The sequence below is a fragment of the Spermophilus citellus genome, assembly GCF_964194105.1.
Source record: "Spermophilus citellus genome assembly, chromosome: 4".
Taxonomy (NCBI): domain Eukaryota; kingdom Metazoa; phylum Chordata; class Mammalia; order Rodentia; family Sciuridae; genus Spermophilus; species Spermophilus citellus.
In genome coordinates, this window is record NC_138185.1 from 138,080,959 (window position 1) to 138,100,895 (window position 19,937).

Consider the following 19,937-nt stretch of genomic DNA (forward strand, 5'->3'; position numbering starts at 1 on the left):
TGGTGAGGAAGGCTGATTCTGAGCGACCTGGCAGCCTTTACTGTCCTGGTTCCTTGGCTGGGGCCGGCACCTTCTCTTCAGGTTCGACCGGGCCCTGGGCGGAGAAGGAAGGGAGGCCCGGCGGCCTCAGAATGTAGGCTCCCACACCTTCCTGAACAATTTGAGGGCCTCACAAGTAAGGGGAGTTCTGGGGGCTGTTTAGGAGAGCCCCTGTATGGGAGAGTCCTGGATGAATCTGTGAGCGAAGCCGACCTCCTCTCTGCGCCTGCGCAACCTCCGCCTTGGATTCGGCTTCCGTCTTGTGCTGTCTTTCATTTCAGCGTTACCATTCTTAGCAAGTGATAGTGGCCCCTAAGCAAGAGAATCGGAAGGGTAAGGCAAGTGGCCCAGAGTTCCACCTACCTAGGCGTACATCAACGTGAGGGGTCGCAGGGAACGGGTTCGGTGATGCTCACCTGTCTTCCCACCGACTCGGACGGTCGAGGCAGGAAGGAAGGTTCGAGGCCAGCCTCAGCTATTTAGTGAGACCCTGTCCCAGAATAAAAAAAATAAAAGAGGCTGAATATGTAGCTCAGTGGTAAAGCACCCTTGGGTTCAATCCCCAGTACATTAAAAAGAAGAAAAAAAAAAAAAAAACGATGGTGGATGGTGAGACACTGATCAGTCTGGACAATGGTTTCTGCTATTTCCCCTAGGATCACGGTGGTAGTTGTAATAATATAGATAGAAAAGGCTGATAATTCATGGGATGAATATTATGCCCACCAATGCCCCTGTACTTCTGAGCTGCTCTGCTGAAGGTCTGAGTGAGCTTTCTAGAAGAGGGAGCTTTGGGGCAGAAAAATCGGGGAGACCCAGAAGGTTTTGAGAAGAGATAATGTCAACTTATACAGAATTTCCCCTGCAGCTGAAATCAAAAGTGACCACAGGGACATCTATAAAACACCAAAAATATCTACTACATCTCTCTCATAAGTCTAATATTTCGGTATTAATAATGCCGGGCGTGGTGTCGCAGGCCTGTAATCCCAGCAGTTTGGAAGGCTGAGGCAGGAGAATCGCCAAGTTCAAAGCCAGCCTCAGCAACTGAGTGAGGCCCTGTCTTAAAATAAAAAAAAATGTGGGCTGGAATTGTGGCTCAGTGGTAGAGCGCTTGCCTAGCATGTGTGAGACACTGGGTTCAATTCTCAACACCCCATATAAACAAACAAAATAAAGTCCATTGACAATTTAAAAAGAATTTAATTTTTTTTAAAGGGTTGGGGATATGGCTCAGTGGTTAAGTGCCCCTGGGTTCAATCCCCAGTACCAATCAGTTAATCAATCAGTCAATAAAAAAGAATAAAGATAAACCATGAAAAGTAGGTGGCACACACTTAGAAAAGCCTTACCAATTATTTTCATAGCAGCCAGTTCTCCTTTCCAGTACATATTTCCCTTTGCACTTTGGATACATTGGCTAACTTCATGCTAATGGACATTTTTTGGTAGAAAGCAAGGGAGTCCTAGGCACTGGTGTTCCCTTCTCTTGGTTTAATACCCATCATGTTCTCTAGGGGAACTTGGGAGAACCAAAGGATATTTAAAATATATATATGAGGAAAGCTTCCTAAAGTTGGTTCTTTGACCATTCAGCCTAGGAGGTGTCCCTTCCACCCCTGCCCCAGTACTGGAGATTGAACCCAGGGACATTCTACCACTGAGCTATATTCCCAACCATTCTGTTTTATTACTTATAATTTAAATTTTATTTATGTTTTTGGTACTGTGGATTGAACCTGGGGATGATTTACCACTGAGTTACATCCCAGACCTTTTAATTTTTTTTTCTTTTAATTTTGAGACCAGATCTTGTGAAGTTGCTTAGGAACTTACTGAGTTGTTGAGGCTGGCCTCGAACTTGCAGTCCTTCTGCTTCAGTCTCCTGAGTTGGCTGGGATTATAGGTGTGTGGCACTGGGCCCAGTTTTTTTTTTTTTTAATATTTTCAGTTGTAGATGGATACAATACCTTTATTTATTTATTTATTTTTAATGTGGTGCTCAGGATTGAACCCAGTGCCTTATACATGCTAGGCAAGCACTCTATCACTTAGTCACAATGCCAGCCCTCTTGCCCAGCTTTTTTAAGAAAATTCCATATGTAAGTGAGATCATGCAGTATTTTCTTTTCAGTGTCTGGCTTACATCACTTAGCATAATATCCATGTCATCTTAAGTGACAGAATTTTCCTTCTAAGTTTGAATAATATTCCATTATGTGTACATATATATGTATATATTTAAAAAAAATTATTAGAGGGGCTGGGGTTGTGGCTCAGTGGTAGAGTGCTTGCCTAGCATGTGTGAGACACTGGGTTCGATTCCTAGCACCACATACAAATAAATAAAGGTCCATCAAAAACTAAAAAAAATATTTAAAAAAATTATTAGAGCTTTATAGTTATACATAGTAGTTGGGTTCATCCCAACCAACTTATATATGCATGGAATTTGATTTCAGTTCATGATCCCCTACTTTTCCTCCACTTTTCCCTCCCCTCCTTGTTTTCCTGCCTCTATTAGACTTCCTTTCACTTGTCTATTTATTTATATTTGATTGGTTATTTTTACTTATATAGAAAGGTGAAATTTTCTGTGGTATATTTATATATGCACATAATGTGTTTTTTTAAGAATTCATTCTGTTTTGCCTCCCCTTTCCCATCCTTCCACTCTGCCTCTTGATCTTCCCTTTATGATATTCTGCCCTTCTCTCTTAGCTTATTTCATTTAGTATATTATTCTCCATTTCCATTCATTTACTGGCAAATGCCATAATTTCATTTCTCTTTATGGCTGCATAGAACTCCCTTGGGGGTGTGTGTGTGTGTGTGTGTGTGTGTGTGTGTGTGTGTATAAACACAATTTCTTTATCCATTCATCTGTCAATGGACACTTTGGTTGGTTCTATGTCTTCACTGTTGTTAGTAATGCTGCAACGAACAAGCTAGGAACCTGAATCATGAGCCATTCTTTTTTTTTTTTTTTTTTTTTTTTGATACTGGGTATTGAACACAGGCATGCTTTACTGCCGATCCACATCCCAATCCTTTTTTTATTTTTAATTTGAGACAGGGTCTTGCTGTATTGCTGAGAGCCTTGCTAAATTGCTGAGGCTGGCCTCAAACTTACAATCTTCCTTTCTCAGCCTCCTGAGTCCCTGGGATTACAGGCATGTGCCACTGCCCTGGCTGTGAGTCATTCTTTCTTTCTTTCCTTTTTAAATAGTCTATTTGACTTTTTTTTTTTTTTTAATTCTAATCTATTGGGCCTGTCCAGTCTATTCTCACAGAAAATGAAATGATCTTGGTACTCCCTTAAATCCCTATTCTTCTTTTTTTTTTTTTTTTTTTTTTTTTTTTTTTTTTTTTTTGCAGTACTGGGGATCCAGTACAGGGCCTTGCACATGCAAATGCTTTTCCACTGAATTACATCTCTTGCTTCCCTATTGTACTTTTTTCTTTTCTAAATGGTGGGGAAGGGGAAAGACACACACACACACACACACACACAGAAAAGAGGAAAGCCGGGGTGGGGTGGGGTGGGGTCTGGAGGTCGATATGAAGTGAAGGGATTGGATGGCAGAGCCCCAGTTGTACTTTTAATAAAATAGAATTTCTTACCCTTTCATACATGTTTTTCCTTCTGCCAAGATTGTTCTTCCGCATGCTTACTATGTGTATCCTTCAGAACTCAACTTAAAGGACAATCTCAGAGAGGCTTTGCCTATTGCTAGCTTTCATAGCAGCTGGCTCGCCTCCTTTCCAGCATTTATATTACTTTGCATTCATGTATTGAGCTCTGTGATTATTTGCTTCATGCCTTACTCCCCTCTTTACTCCTACCTCTGTGGAGCAGATCTGATCCATTGATGTCTGATCCATTTGCCTGACCTGCACATTCCCTACCATTTTCCCCTTTGCTCATTGTGTTCCAGGAATATTAGTTCTGTTTTTGATGTTGTTGTTTTTGTTGTTTGTTTGTACTGTGATCCAATTCAGGGGCCTTCTTGGCTTCCTTACTTGGTGAATGGCACATAAAGAGGTCTCAATAAATATTTATTGAGTGAATGAAGGATCAACTACAGACATCAATGCATTTACTTGACTGGAGAATCAGGAGGCCTAGGATAGTCACTGTCTCTCTCAGGGAGGAGTAGGGCAACCTATGGTTTGGGGTCAAAAGTTCCATGTAATGGGAGTCACGCGAGGACTGATAGGGTACCTCTGATGCAACATGACCAGGTGGGCACAAGTTACTACCATACATAATAAGAGACCCTTGCCTGCAACATCATGGGAGGACATGAAGAAGGGATCCTTGGAGGGAACAAGCCAAAATCTACCAAATCGTAAACAACCTGAAGCCAATAGACTGTCCCTTAAAAATGTTGCACCCCAAGCAAAACATAAAAAGAACAAAAAGAAGGAAGAGTACTTAAATGAAGATGTGAATGGTTTCATGGAATACCTAAAACAGAACTCACAGATGGTTCACAATGGGGAGATGATAGCAATGGACAGCCAGGAAGTAAGGAAAGAAATTGCAGTTGCTTTAAAGAAAGACAGTCGACGGGAAGGAAGACGATTAAAAAGACAAGCAGCAAAGAAAAATGCAATGGTATGTTTCCACTGTAGAAAACCTGGCCATGGAGTTGCAGATTGCCCAGCTGCCCTTGAAAATCAAGATATGGGCACTGGAATATGTTATCGATGTGGGTCCACAGAGCATGAAATAACCAAGTGCAAAGCTAAAGTAGACCCAGCTCTTGGTGAATTTCCTTTTGCAAAATGTTTTGTTTGTGGGGAAATGGGGCATCTGTCCTGTTCATGTCCTGATAATCCCAAAGGACTCTATGCTGATGGTGGTGGTTGCAAACTTTGTGGTTCTGTGGAACACTTTAAGAAAGATTGCCCTGAAAGTCAGAATTCAGATCGAATGGTCACAGTTGGTCGCTGGGCAAAAGGGATGAGTGCAGACTATGAAGAAATTTTGGATATGCCAAAACCAAAGAAATCCAAAACAAAAATACCTAAAGTTGTCAATTTTTAATAACGTTCAGTACCGTTGTTAATTACTATCACATTGTTACTTTCCATACCAGGCGTGCTTTACAAGTTAGGCTTCCTTAACCCCAAGAACAGTTTACTTCATTCTGCCCATCAATGAGTACTTCTACCGCTGTTTGGAGAAAGTCACTGAAGAAAAGCACAAGATGATTAAATTGGATTCTCTGAAAGAACTTGTTTTTAAAGGAGAAAACTTAGACAAAACTAAGTTATATAGTTGATTTTATATGTATGTATGTGTATGTATAATATATACATATATATAAAACAAAAGCATACTGCTTTGCATTTGTGAATGAATTTTTGGTCATATTGTTTTCTTGGTGTAAAATATCAATTTATTAGTATACTAGAAATTTTTAAATTGCCATAAAGTCTGTATTTTTAAAATATTGAATAAAAATGCACTTGTTGTTCCCTGAAAAAAAAAAAAAGTTCCATGTAATGCCCATCCATTCAGAATGTGTGACAAAGAACATATCACTCTTAAAATTTTTACTCTCTGGCTCTTTATAGAACAATTTGCTCACTCTAGTTAAAGTTAGGGACAAGTTCAATTCTACCTTTCTGTATGCAGAGCTAGTCCTCTGCAGACCTTTCCCCCTCCTATCAATACAAACCTGGGAGGCCCAGAAAAGGGCTGAACACCACCATCCATATGAGTTTAGAGAATCAGTGATTCCCTACATCCCCCATCTAGCCCTGGACCAGGCAGGTGTTTTCTTGTAGGAAAGCCTTGAGTTAACGACCTTGGTTTGAGGTGGAGGTACTCCTGGGGAGAGAATCCAGTCTTCTGCTAGAACCTGAAGCATTGAACCCCAAGTTCTTATATATTCACAGGGCAAGGCACCAATGGCTGCCAAGTTGAAGACTAGATTGTAAATTAATGACATTGGCAAATCCTCTAGAAAGATTCTGAAGTAATCTCAGGAATTTTATGGGTTACTGTAGTGGGCTTCTAACCCTTTTCCAATTTCTGGTCTTGTCCCTTGATCCTCTATTCACAGAAGCCAAAGTGAGACTTAAAATGGTGATCAGATTTTGTCACCTATGGTCATAACTCCCCAATGGCTTCTCATCAGTCTTAGAATGAAATTTGAAGTCTTTCTCATGACATGAGGCCCTCTTTGCCTGATCTGCACATTCCCTACCATTCTTCCCTTTGCTCATTATGTTCCAAGCATATTAGTTCTGTTTTTTGTGTGTGTGTGTGTTGTTGTTGTTTGTTTGTACTGTGATCGAATTCAGGGGCCTTCTAGGCTGAGCTACATGCCTAGCCCTTTTAAATTTTTTTTTTTTTTTTTTAAGGCAGGGTCTTGTTAAATTGTTAAGGCTGCTCTTGAACTTGCAGTTCTCTTGCCTCAGCCTCTGGAGTTGCTGGGGTTACAGTGGTGTGCCACTGCACCCTGCTGTTATTATTTTTTTTTTTTTTTTAAATCTTGGCAAACATACAGGGTTGGGTTGTGGCTCCGTGGTAGTGCTTGCCTAACACATGTGAGGCACTGAGTTTGATCCTCAGTACCACATAAATAAATAAATAAATAAAATTATTTAAAAAAATTGTGGCAAACATGCATATGTAACATAAAATTTGTCATTTAAATCCTTTTTGAGTAGGATTTTCAATGGTTTAAGAACATTTACATTGTTTTGCAACTGTCAGCACCATCTATCTCCAGAACTTTTCTATCATTTCACCATCATTTCAAACTATACCTTTGTACCAAGTAAACATAACTCCCCATTCCCTCTTCCCCCCAGCCCCTGAAACCACTCTTCTACTTTCTATGAATTTGACTATTCCATGTACTGCTTATATGTGGAATCATATATTTGTCCTTTATTTTCTGGCTTATTTCACTTAATATAGTATTTTCAAGTTTCAATCGTGTTGTAATGTGTCAGAATTTTCTTTCTTTTTTTCTTTTTAGTTGTAGATGGGCATAATACCTTTATTTTGTTTGTTTATTTTATGTGGTGCTGAGGATCAAACCCAGTGCCTCACACATGCTAGGCAAGTGCTCTACTACTGAGCTATAACTGCGGCCTAGAATTTTCTTTCTAAGGCTGAATAATATGCCTTTTTTAAAAAAAATAATATGCCTTTTAAAAATATTTTTATTTTAATTTTTTGTTATTGAGGATTAAACTTAGGCACACTTTACACCTAGCTATATCCTCAGTCCTTTATACATACATACAAATACATGCTTTTATATATATATATATACACACACACACACACACACACACACATATGTGTATATATATATATTTTTTTTTTTTTTGAGACAGGGTTTTGCTAAATTGCTAAAGGTCTTGCTAAATTGCCTAGGGTAGCCTCAGACTTGCAATCTGCCTGACTCAGCCTTCTGAGTTCTTGGGATTACAGGCATGCATCACTGTATCTGGCTAATATTCCATTTTATACATATATTGCATTACCTGTTGATGGATGCTTGGGTTTTTTCACCCTTTGGCTATTGTGAATAATGCTAGTATGAATGCTAGTGTACAAATCTGAGTTCAGTGGCAGAGAGCTTGTATAACACATGAACACATGTGAATCCCTGGGTTAATCCCCAGCAGGTAAAAAAATGGAAAAAATTATTTTTATTTTTTAAATTGTTTATTTTTTTTGTACTGGTTACCCAGGGGTGCTTAACTATTGCCACATCCCCAGCCCTTTTTATATTTTATTTCGAGATAGGGTTTTGCTAAGTTGCTTAGGACCTTGCTATGTTGCTGAGCCTGGCTTTGAACTTGTAGTCCTCCTGCCTCAGCCTCCTGAGTTGCTGGGATTACAGGGTATGCTACTGTGCCCAGCAAGAATTATTTTTACAATATAATTGCTGGACCATATGGTAATTTTGTGCATACTCTTCTGTCTTGCACAGCAGTTATATCATTTCACCTTCCTACCAGCCATGCACAAGGGTTCCAGTTTCTCTCTGTCCTTGACAAAACTTATTTTCTGGTTTGGGGTATTAACCATCCTAATGGGTGTGAAGTGGACCTCCTCTATTTTTTTTGTTTTGTTTCTTTCCAAAATCACCTACAGGTCCTACTTGAAGACCTTTACATTTTCTGATTTTTCTGGTAGAAAATTCTGTCTCTGAGCATTTGAATATTTCACCTTAGTCAGATATCTGTCCAAATACCACCCCCTTTGGAGAGACTTTCCATGATCCATTATTTAAATTAACTTCATTATACAGTAGATGGGGTAGAGAGAGAAGATGGGAGGGGAGAGGAGGGGGGATAGTAGGGGATAGGAAAGGTAGCAGAATACAACAATTACTAATAGGGCATTATGTAAAATTGTGGATGTGTAACTGACGTGATTCTGCAATCTGCATTTGGGGTAAAATTGGGGGTTCATAACCCACTTCAATCTAATGTATGAAATATGATATGTCAAGAGCTTTGTAATGTTGTGAACAACCAATAAAAAAAAAATAAAAAAATAAATTAACTTCATTACACCCTATTTTGCTGTGTATTTCTAGATAGTAGATCTCACTATGCACATTATATTATATACCCATTTGCCTACTATTGTTCTTCCCTTTAGAATGTAAAAAATCTGAGTAGAAAGGAACTTCCTCCTTTTTTGTTTATTGCTGGGTCTCTAGCCCTTTGTACCCAAGTAAACATAACTTGTCCAGCCTGTGACAGATGCTCAACAAATCTTTGTTGAATGATTGGATTAATATTCATTATTATTTTCTTAGGCAGTAATATTTTATGACAAAGTGAAATTACTAGAACAAAAGTAAATATACTTACAAGTTTTTGATTCAGAATACAACCTTTCTTTTTTTTTATTGTTGGTTGTTCAAAACATTACATAGTTCTTGATATATCATATTTCACACTTTGATTCAAGTGGGTTATGAACTCCCATTTTTACCCCGTATACAGATTGCAGAATCACATCAGTTACACTTCCATTGATTTACATATTGCCATACTAGTGTCTGTTGTATTCTGCTGCCTTTCCTATACAAAATACAACCTTTCAAAAGGATTGTACGGCACACTTCTACCAGGTAGGTAGGTAAGAGGTTGCCATCTCTGCTTGCAGCCCTGGCTCTTGACAGCAGCTACACCCTGAACCTTCATGTCAAACTGAACAGTGTTCTCCCTGGTTCTTTTTTATTTCCTTTTCCTTTCTCCCTGTGTGCTTTAGAGGAGGGAAAAATATTTCCTCTCAAAAGAGGTTGCCATCTCTGCTTGCAGCCCTGGCTCTTGACAGCAGCTACACCCTGAACCTTCATGTCAAACTGAACAGTGTTCTCCCTGGTTCTTTTTTTATTTCCTTTTCCTTTCTCCCTGTGTGCTTTAGAGGAGGGGAAAATATTTCCTATCAAAAACATTCTTTTCGTGTGTGGTGCTGAGAATCAAACTAGGGCCTTGTGCATTCCAAGCATTTAGTCTTCCATTGAGCTACACCCCTAGCACATAATCATTTTTATCAAGGACCTTCTGGATGTCAGAGTTGTCACTTCTGTCTGTTTCCAGCTTCTATGTCTTTTGCTCCTCGGTCCTATCATTTTGAAATGTGGATGCTAACATTGGTAAGTCTCCTAGAAGTTCCTAATCAGAAGGTTATTTCTTAGAAACTTGGTGTAGAAAGTAACAGTTTTTATAACTATTCTTAAGTGAGACCAAGAACTGTTACTTGTCACATCTACAATGTTTTGAAAATGGATAGAAACCTCAGCAAGGCTGAGAATTGTACCTTTATAATCACCCTTGTACTCACTTTCAGTTATAGTTAAGAAAGTGAACTTTGGAGTCAGGCTGCCTCCATACTGACTGTAATTTACCTAGTTGGTGACCATGAGTAAATATTTAACTTCTCTGTGCCTTGTTTTCCCCACCTGCAAAATGAGAATGATTGCATTCTCTCCCTGAGTGCATTGTTGTGAAGCTCGGTTTTTGCATGATACCTGGCACAGCGTGTTTACTCTAGGGTAGCTCTTACTGTTTTCATTATCATTGTCAATGCAGGTTTGTTTCTTTATTGCATTATTAGGGATTGAACCATGGGTGCTTTAACACTGAGTTACATCTCCAGTCCTTTTTATTTTTTATTTTGAGAAGGGATCTCCGTAAATTGCTCAGGCTGGCCTTGAATTTGTAATCCTTCTGTTTTAGCCTCCCGAGTAGCTGGGATTACAGACCTGCACCAAGTTTGTCCTCGCAAATTTTTATTTATTTATTTATTTATTTTGTAGTGCTGGGGATCAAACCCAGGGCCTTGTGCATGCAAGGCAAGCACTCTACCAACTGAGCTATATCCCCAACCCCTTGTCTTTGCATTTTAAAATCAAATATAATCCCTCAACTTGTGTCCAAGGTTGCCCTCTACCCTTCTTACTCATTCCATTTCTGACAGTTCAGTGCTGATTCATTCACCTGACAACACAACAAAGTGATTCTTGATTGAGGCAGGGGTCAGGGTTTAAAGGAGGTGGAATAAAATCAAGGGCACTCGAGTTCACTATTTTGCTCCAGTCAACAAATTGATGGAGTCCATCACTATGGACAAGGTTCTTTTTTTCTGGTACTGGGGATTGAACCCAGGGAAGCTTTACCCTTGAGCTATATCCCAAGTCTTTTTTTATGTTTTATTTTGAGACAGGGTTTCTCTAAGTTGCTTAGGGCTTCACAAAGTTGCTAAAACTAGCCTCAAATCTGTGATCCTCTGGACTGGGGTTGTGGCTCAGCGGTAGAGTGCTTGCCTAGCATACATGAGGCACTGGATTCGATCCTTAGCACCATATAAAAATGAAATAAAGATATTGTGTCCACGTACAACTAAAAAATATATATATATTTTTTAAAATCTGTGATCCTCTTTCCCCAGCCTTCCAAGTAACTGTGAATACGAGTGTACACCAATGTGCCCAGCTAGACATGGTTCTTTGTTGGCATGGTGGGATTTGAATGCTGAATACAATGCCACTTCTGCCTTCTGGCAGCTCACACAGTGTAGTAAACAATGAACATGAGGTAGAATGAAAGAGATTCAGTAAAAGTGTACAAGAAAAATGCTATAGGAATAAAGAAGACACAATTCAGATAATTGGCAACATCAGGGAAGGCTTTCCTGAGGGGGGCATTTTTGTGTAAGACTTTGAAAGAGAAAAGAATATATCGTAGCAGATTTTGATGGGATTGTCATGACCATTTACTGTTTTCATTAGTCCAGAGAGGTTATAAAACATGTCTAAGACTATTTAGGGAGTAAGTGTCAGGCCTGGACTAGAGCCCAGGTTTTCCAGCCTACATGTTTCTTTGTGTGTGTGTGTGTGGGGGGATTGAACCCAGGGCCTTGTGCATGCAAGGCAAGCACTCTACCAATTGAGCTATATCTCCAGTCCCCATGTATCTTTCTCTTCTATCTTTAGCAGCTTTGCTCTTCATGTGAAGCCCTTTGAAGGGTAGGTAGCTCACTCAATCTTGGCAGGTGAACTCAGGTGCTTAAAAATGCATTTTGAAGGATTGGGGGATGTGATTCAGTAGTATAATGGCCCTGGGTTCAAAAAAAAAAGGGCAGTCATTCATTCACCTAGGGCCTGACCCACAGTGGGCCTGTTTGTCACCTGGCCTTCAGGTCTTCTTCATATCTCTCTGATGGTAAACTTATCCCTAGCTAAAGCTGTCTGGCTCTAGAATTTTGAAGTTAGTTGGCTGCCTGTTAAATCAAAAGAAATGATTCATTTGTGTTTGTAAGCTGTAAGCTACTCATTACCATTCAAGATAATACCTCACATTTATATGATACCAAAGTGCTTTCACATAAATTATCTTATTTGAAGTGATCTTCAAAACAAGCCTATAAGGTAGGGCAAGGACCATTAGCTCCAATTTATAGATGAGAAAACTAAGACTCAAAGAGTTTAATTGATTTGCCCAACTTAAGATGTCTAGTAAATGCAGAGCCCCTGCCCAAACCTGAATTTTCTACTCCATCTTCATAGTAGTTTCCATGACCCATACTTCAGGAGCAATTAGGGCAACAAGAGATGATCTGTCGGGCCCAGAGAGCCTCACGACTCCATCAGTGACACAGAGATAGGATTCTGTAAGTAAAGCTGCTGGCTTGTTTTAAATCCAGCAGGTGTAAACTGACCTGGAAAGCTTGAGGAAGTATGTTATAATTTGTATTAAAGCTGCAGGATATAGTTTCCATTTTAGCTAACTATGGCAGTATTCAAAATATTTTCTATTTGCATAGCTGCTTTCCTTAGTCTTGCTGTTCCCACACTGTTATTTAATTTTTTCTCTTTTTTTCCTTCTTTTTTTTATGGGGGAGGGGTACCAGGGATTGCACTCAGGGGCACTCAACCACTGAGTCATATTCCCAGCCCTATTTTGTATTTTATTTAGAAACAGGATCTCACTGAGTTGCTTAGTGCCTGGCCTTTGATAAAGCTGGCTTTGAATTCGTGATTCTCCTGCCTTAGCCTCCCGAGCTGCTGGGATTACAGGCATGCACCACTGCGCCTGGCTTTTCATTCTTTTGTTTAACCATTATTGGGGATTGAATTCAGGGGCACTTTATATCACATTTAAAAAATTTTTTTACCTTGAGATAGGGTCTCGATAAGTTGCTGAGGCTGACCTTGAACTTGTGACGCTCCTATCTCAGCTTCCCAAGTTTCTGGGATACCAGTTGTATGTCTCCACAACAAGCTCAACTCAATTCTTTTTCGTTTTCTTTTTAAAATGTTTTTAGTTGTAGATGGATGCAATACCTTTATTTTATTTATTTATTATGTGGTGCTGAGGATTGAATCCAGTGTTGGAAGGAAGGGAGGAAGGGAAGGAAAGAGAGAGAGAGAGAGAGAGAGACAGACAGACAAGAAATACCAGAGAAGAGGGAGTTCGGTTCCTGAGAGAGGGCAAAAACTGAGTACAGAGTTGCTCTGGGGCTAGAACCTAGGTCCTAGGTCTTAGGTCAGGCCATAGGTAAAATTGGGGCAGCCAGACTCAGGCCATGGAACATATCTGGGGGGTGGGAATCTACAACCTGAGTGAAGAAGGTAGGAAAGGGGTTGGGAGACTGAGCCTGAGATGGGTGTACTTAGAGAAAGGGTGGGAAGATAGAGGTGAGGCCTGAGAGAAGGGTGTCATCCGAGAAGGAGAAGGAGAGCTGTGGGCAGTGTTCCAGGCGGGTAGCTGGTTTGAGGAAGTGGGCTGAGAAGAAGGACGACAGGACAGGAGTTGAAGCCCAGGAGGGAGTACTGTAAGAGCTAGAAGGGAGGACGCATAGGGGCCAAGATTTGGGGAGAAGCAAGTCAGTGGATGCCTCTGGTTGTTCCATGTGGCATAGGTCCCTTTTCTGAGTTGGGATCATGAGCCGTGGTTAGCAGTTTGCGGGAGACATTGGTGTAAGGTCTAGCTTTCCCCAGAATCATCTCATTCCACCAATAGGCTTATTTTGAGGTCAGTGAGCTCAAGGGGCTGGTCTAGGGAGTGGCTGGCTCCCTCTCTGCTTGTGCTAAGCCCTAGGAGACCCCCCTCCTCCAATCTCCAGTGCCCAGGTATTTGGGAATTTCCTTGTGATGCTGTCTTAATTGGGCCACATGCTGTAAGGAGTGAAAGTTAGAAATCTTTCAGGCATTTTTCAGTGCCCAGAGTCCTGTGGTTTGCTTCCTGCCTGTGAGCTCAGGCAGTCAATCTCTGGTTTTCTTGCTCATAAGGGAATAAAGAGATGTTTGCTTCCCCGAGGCCTGGGGAGAATGACTGCCCAGACCATGATTACAGGCTGTTTCCTTTGCTGGCAGTGGGTCTGGTAATGGATATTTAGCTGATTCACCCCAGATGGTTTGTTCAATCAGTCCTTATTGTCACATATGTCTGCCTTCATAAAGTGTGTTCTTATCTGAGTCCATCCTACCAGCCTGGCTTTTTCGAACTGGGCCTAATTACTTATATACTTACTTACCTGGCTCCAAGTTGTATTATAAGAAAGGACAGCAGTCTTTTAAGAAATAATCTCTTATTTGTAGGGTACCTTTCTTTTAAGTTAATGATGGCACTATTATATTTATTGGACCCCTCAGCGCCTTGCTTTCTTGGGTGAGTCAGGAATTGCTTCCCTTCAAAAGAGGTAAAACTGGGGCAGGAGGATTGTTAGAATCCTAGCAGGGTGCCTGGGGCAAAACCCAGTGGAGGTGGCAGGCAACCAGCTTGCAGGATTCCCCCCAGTCCTCACCCCACTCTGGTTGCTGAAAGTGATAGAACCAGTTGTGGAGCTTCAGGGGAAGGGTTGGATGGGTGGCTGCTAATTTGTTACTCTTTTTTCTCCTCTGTGATATGGGCTGTTGGGGTATGTTGGGGGCGTGGATAATATTTAGTTACCCCTGTAGTTATCCTTGCAGTCTGCTTGAGTAAGTTCTTCCAGACTTGGTTTTTTGGAAGAGGTGTTTAGCAGGAAGAAGGGAAATTTGCAAAATAGTTGCAAGGTCTCTTAGGGTCAGGACAGCCACTTACTTCCTTCTACTCCTTAGTCGGCATGAAGTAGTTGGCATAATTGAGGTTTTCTAATTGTGTTTTGGTCAAGAACAAATGAATGCTTGCTCCTTTCATTCAACAGATATTTCATGTGTGCCTACTAAGTGCCAGGTGTTATTCAGTGTTCTCTTCTGGGCCCTGGGAGGAGCAAAACTCCTTGTCCCTTAAGCATATTCACTGTATTTGTAAGGGGAACCCTTGTTCCTTCTTACCTGAAAGCTCTAATTTGAGATATAGTTGTGGAGATATATATATATATATATATATATATATATATATATATATATATATGGTATATAGTTGTCTTTATTTTTCAGGCCACACCAGAAATGAAATAGCAGATTAGGAGCAACTTCGAGGGATGTGCTGGATCTGGCACAGTCTAAGAGAGACTGACTAGGGAAGTGATAAGAAAACAATAAAAGGAATAGAATTGGTTTTGGTACTGGGTGTTGAACTCAGGGGTACTCAACCACTGAGCCACATCCCTAGCCCTATTTTGTATTTTATTTAGAGACAGGGTCTCACTGTGTTGCTTAGTGCCTCACAGTTGCCGAGGCTGGCTTTGAACTCGTGATTCTCCTGTCTCAACTTCCCAAGCCGCTGGTATTACAGGCATGCACCACTGCACCTGGCAATTTTTTTTCTTTTTTAAATGTGGTGCTAAGGATTGAATCCAGTGCCTCACACATGCCAGGCAAACATTCTACCACTGAGTTCCAACCCCAGCCCAAAAGGAATAGAATTTAAGATCATTGTCTGGGCTGGGGTTGTAGTTCAGTATAGAGCACTTGCTTAGCACAGGTGAGGCACTGTGTTCCATCCTCAACACCTCATAAAAATAAATAAATAAAGGTATTGTGTCATTGTGCCCATCTACAACTAAAAAAAAAAAAAAAATCATTGCCACCTAGAGAAGCTTAGAAAAAGCCTCATAGTTTGCTCTCAGTAGCACTTGATTGTGTTGTGCCTTAAGTAATTTATGTTCTGGATGATGATCCTGAGGCATTGAAGACAAATTAAACTCAACTAGTGTCCTAGGATGGAAAAAGATAGGTGTAGACAGGCAGATTTTCTATTTAGAAATACATCAAGAGAAAGACCAAGCTTCTGTAAATACCAATTTGAATTCCTTCTGGGGACTTGTTCAGATCTTTGTCATTCTGGGGCTATGCCTTACAGACTGCCTTATCCTCTGAAAAACCTTCGTCTGCACCAAGGTGGTTGTGTGAGAAGTCAGTGAACTGTTACCCAGCTCCTCCTTTTTGTGAAGTCTCAGGAATGCAAGCAGAGAGACCAAGGAACTCGGGGGAAACCTTTCCTGTGGGTAAAGAGGGAAAGGTGCAAGTGTTTAATAAAATCCAGGAGCCTTTGGCAACTTGCTGTGGTTGCTTCAACCCACCTAAATCCCAGCAGCTGTAGGCACAGCTATATAGAGAAGCTTTCAGCCTGAGATTCGTAGGTTTCCACAATCCTATCTTTGTTCTACATTCTACAGTGGTATTTCTTGTTTTCTTCTCCTTCCAACTTTATCATACTTAAGAAAAATTCTGTTTTGTTGCCTCTTGAGCTACTCATGAGGTAGGGTTATTTCATAATAAACAATATTGAGTGGGGCTGGATTTGTGGCTTAGTGACAGAGCACTTGCCTAGCATGTGTGAGGCACTGGGTTTGATCCTCAGCACCACATAAAATAAATAAACAAAATAAAGGTATTGTGTGTTGCGTCACATGACTAAACCCGTCAGGGTCACTCCAAGTGAATTTGGGGAATAAATAAAGACACAGACACAGAATCTACCTTTTCTTTGGGTTTAGTGACCGCTTCTCAGCTGCAGCTCCCACAAGGGGGTCAAGGCAGGCAAGAAAAGAGAGAGGAATGTCAGCTGAACCCTTTTATTGGGGAGAAGCCATTCAAATGAGGCAAGGGGTCAGGTTTCAGGGGATTGAGTCTAGCTGCCTGATGTCTTGCTGTCATCAAGACATATAGGAAGGCTATGCCCATCTCGTGCTATGCGGGGATCATAGGTGTCGCCTCTCAAACAGAGGGGCCATGTGGGTTCAGTCCACCCTGTACGCTCAATGCTTATAGTTCACACACACAACACAGAGCCCATGGCTGGTTTGCCACATTTCCACACTCTCATTGCTCAAAGCTAAGAAGTGCTCAGTTCCTATGTGGCAGCTCCCAACAATTGTGTCCATATACAACTAAAAATATTAAAAATGAATAAATAAACAAACAAGTAATATTGAGATCAGAAGCTTTTTTCAAAGGCCCGCTTTAGAAAAGTTATGTTTACTTGATGAGAAGTTTTTAAGGCAGCAGTCACTCCAAGAGGGCTGGACTAAACTGGGAATCCATTTTATTATGATGCAAAGTACCAAACTCCAGACCAACTGGTTCAAAGTCAAAACTGACTTCCAGGCTCAAACCGAGGAATGGGTCCTACCTAGGGCAGACTTAGCCAAATACAGTAATAATTAATCAAGACAGATATACTTGACTAGTTTTCTTAGACCAGCTGCATTTAGTTCACTCTGGAAGATCTCAGGATACCTATCCTTGTACCTCTTTGAATGAGAATATTTCAGAGACCCTGGGGACCAACCAAGGATTGACTTTAAAGACTGCCCTGTAGCAGACTTGAAATCGGCTGCCCACCTAGAGATTGGGTTTACCGGCACCCACTGTGGACCAGGGTCCATTTCTAGACCCTGTCAGGTTGGCATCCTACCCAGCTGATGTTGTGACTTACCCTACTTCCAGGAGTCAGTGAGGGAGGCATTTGGGAACTATTGAGGACCTCATTTTTTTGTCAGGTGTTTGCATCGACTGTTTTCCTTTAATTCTTCCAACAGCCCTGGATGTGGGGCTTATTTTTCTCACTTTGGAGTTGAAGAATCTGAGGCTGAATGAGATTCAGTAATTTGCTCCCTATTAGTATGTGGAAAATTCTGAAATTAATGATGCATCCATTAGACTCTAGAAACCTCTCTTTTACTGAACCATGCTGTCTCCTAGCTTAGAATAGTAGAAAAATGCAAGAATTCTGATGTTTTTTTTTTCCTATATTACTTAAAAATTCATTGTAGACAGTAAATATCAACTGTTAATAACTGTGTCTTTCAGGGATTTTTGTTTGTTTGTTTGTATTTTCATCTGACAGAAATGAAAGTCCTGGCTTCTTATTTGGCCTTCTCTGATTCCACTCTGGTAGAAGTTTGGGGTGTTTTGTTACAACTTGGGGATAGTGGAAGTTTAGACAACCCTCTACCCCCCATTCAGCCTTTAATGTTATAAATGAAATGGGAGTCAATGTTCTATGGTGTTTGACTGAAAGAGTATGTTTTTTATTTAATGGAATGACTGTGTGGTTTTCCATTAAATGGATTTTTAGTATCATAATTAATTCATTATGTCAGTTTCCTCATTTACAAAATGAAGATAATAATAATTTCTACCTCAAAGGGATTTTAAGTGTTAAATTGGTTAATACTTATAAAGTACTTCAAACAGAATTTGCCATATGGTAAGCATTGCCATAAGTGTAAGCTACTATTTTTGTTTTGGAATTTAAATGATTTCTAACTTTCCTCTATTATGAATAATGTTATACATAAATAGCTGCATTTATAAATATTGTATGAATTTCTAGATATTTCTTTAGAACAGACTCTTAGATGAGGGCTTATTGGGTCAGCAGGTCTGAACTTTTGAAAACCTACTGATATGTTCTGCCAGTTGTATTTTAGAATCCACCATTAAATCATTTTTCATTTTATTAACCATTTATATTCTGTTGTGAACTAGTTGTCTCTTTGTGTTCTTTCTCCTTTTTCTTATAGTTTGTTGTTTTTTCTTAGGTCTCTACATGAGTTCATTTTAGAGTAAGGAAAGTGTTGTCTGTCAGAGTTCATGCAGAAAATTCCCTCAGTGTTTGTTTTCTCCTGCCTTTTAATTTGGTCTGTGATTTTCTTTTCTTTCTTTCTTTCTTTCTTTCTTTTTTTTTTTTTTTTTTTTTTTTTTTGGAGATGAGGTCTCGCTATGTATGTTGCCAAGGCTGGCCTTGAACTCCTGGGCTCAAGTGTTCCTTTTGCCTCATCCTTCAGAGTGCTGGGACTACAGGCTCATGCCATCATATCAAGCTTGTCTGTGATTTTTGACTTACAGAAACTTTTATGTGGTTTCCTTCCCTTGATTTTATTTATGTTTGTCTTTTTGAAAGTACATTAGTCCCATTTTTTATTTTTTTAGTTTTGTTTTTTATATTTTTGTTTTAATATATCTGGAAGTATTTTGGTATATGGTTTGAGATGAAGATCTAACTTTTTCACTTAATGTAATAAATTTGTTTGTATTTATCTGTTCTTTCCTACAAATTAGTAGGAAGTAAATTAGTTTACTTTGAACTAATTTTTTTTTTCAGATATTTATATAGGTACTGGGGATTGAACCCAGGAGTTTCCTGAGCAACATCCCCAGACCCCAGTTCTTTTTATTTTTTATTTTGAGGCAGGGCTTAGGGCCTTGCTTAATTGCTGAGGCTGGTCTTAAATTTGCAGTTCTCAGGCTGTGCCTGGTAATTTTTATTTTATTTTTATATCTTAAGTACCTCTTTTTGTGGTGCTGGGATTAGAACCCAGGGCCTTGTGCCTTTGAGGCAAGCACTCTCCCAACTGAGCTATATCCCCCAGCCCAAGTACCTCTCTTTTAGATGGAGTTTTCTCTGGGTTTCCCAGACTGGTGAAACTCCTGAGCTCAAGCTATCCTCCCACTTCAGGCTCTGGAGTAGGTGGGACTACAGATGCAAGTCACATGCTTGGTTTTCTATTACTGTTTTTTGTTAATTTTTTTTTTTTTTTTACCAAAACATCCTCTGATGAAAACCATTATTTTTATCTCCATGTTTTATTTTTTAAATTTATTTTTTAGTTTTAGGTGGACACAATGTCTTTATTTTATTTATTTAGTTTTAACATTTATTTTTTAGGTGTAGATGAACACAACACAATGCCTTTATTTATTTATTTATTTAGAGAGAGAGAGAGAGAGAGAGAGAATTTTTTTTAAAATATTTATTTTTTAGTTTTCAGCAGACACAGCATCTTTGTTTGTATGTGGTGCTGAGGATCGAACCCGAGTCCCGCCCATGCTAGACGAGTGCTTTACCACTGAGCCACAATCCCAGCCCCTTTATTTTATTTTTATGTGGTGCTGAGGATCAAACCCAGCACCTCACACATGCCAGGCGAGTGTGCTACCACTTGAGCCACATTCCCAGCCCCTTCATGT

General features: G+C 40.0%; 2 protein-coding genes across 3 annotated transcripts in view; both read left to right on the forward strand.

Annotated features, from left to right (window-relative positions):
• DNAJC17 (DnaJ heat shock protein family (Hsp40) member C17) overlaps positions 1-19,937 on the forward strand; it is a 37,137-nt gene that overhangs the window by 166 nt on the left and 17,034 nt on the right. The window lies entirely within an intron of this gene.
• LOC308647639 (zinc finger CCHC domain-containing protein 9-like) lies at positions 4,249-5,543 on the forward strand. The gene has a single exon (XM_081291959.1). It carries the CDS (start codon positions 4,277-4,279, stop codon positions 5,090-5,092), a length of 816 nt encoding a protein of 271 aa, XP_081148085.1. The 5' UTR covers positions 4,249-4,276; the 3' UTR covers positions 5,093-5,543.

Excerpts from the sequence above, each read along its gene's own strand:
- LOC308647639 (XM_081291959.1), top strand. The coding sequence starts at position 4,277 with ATGACCAGGTGGGCACAAGTTACTACCATACATAATAAGAGACCCTTG.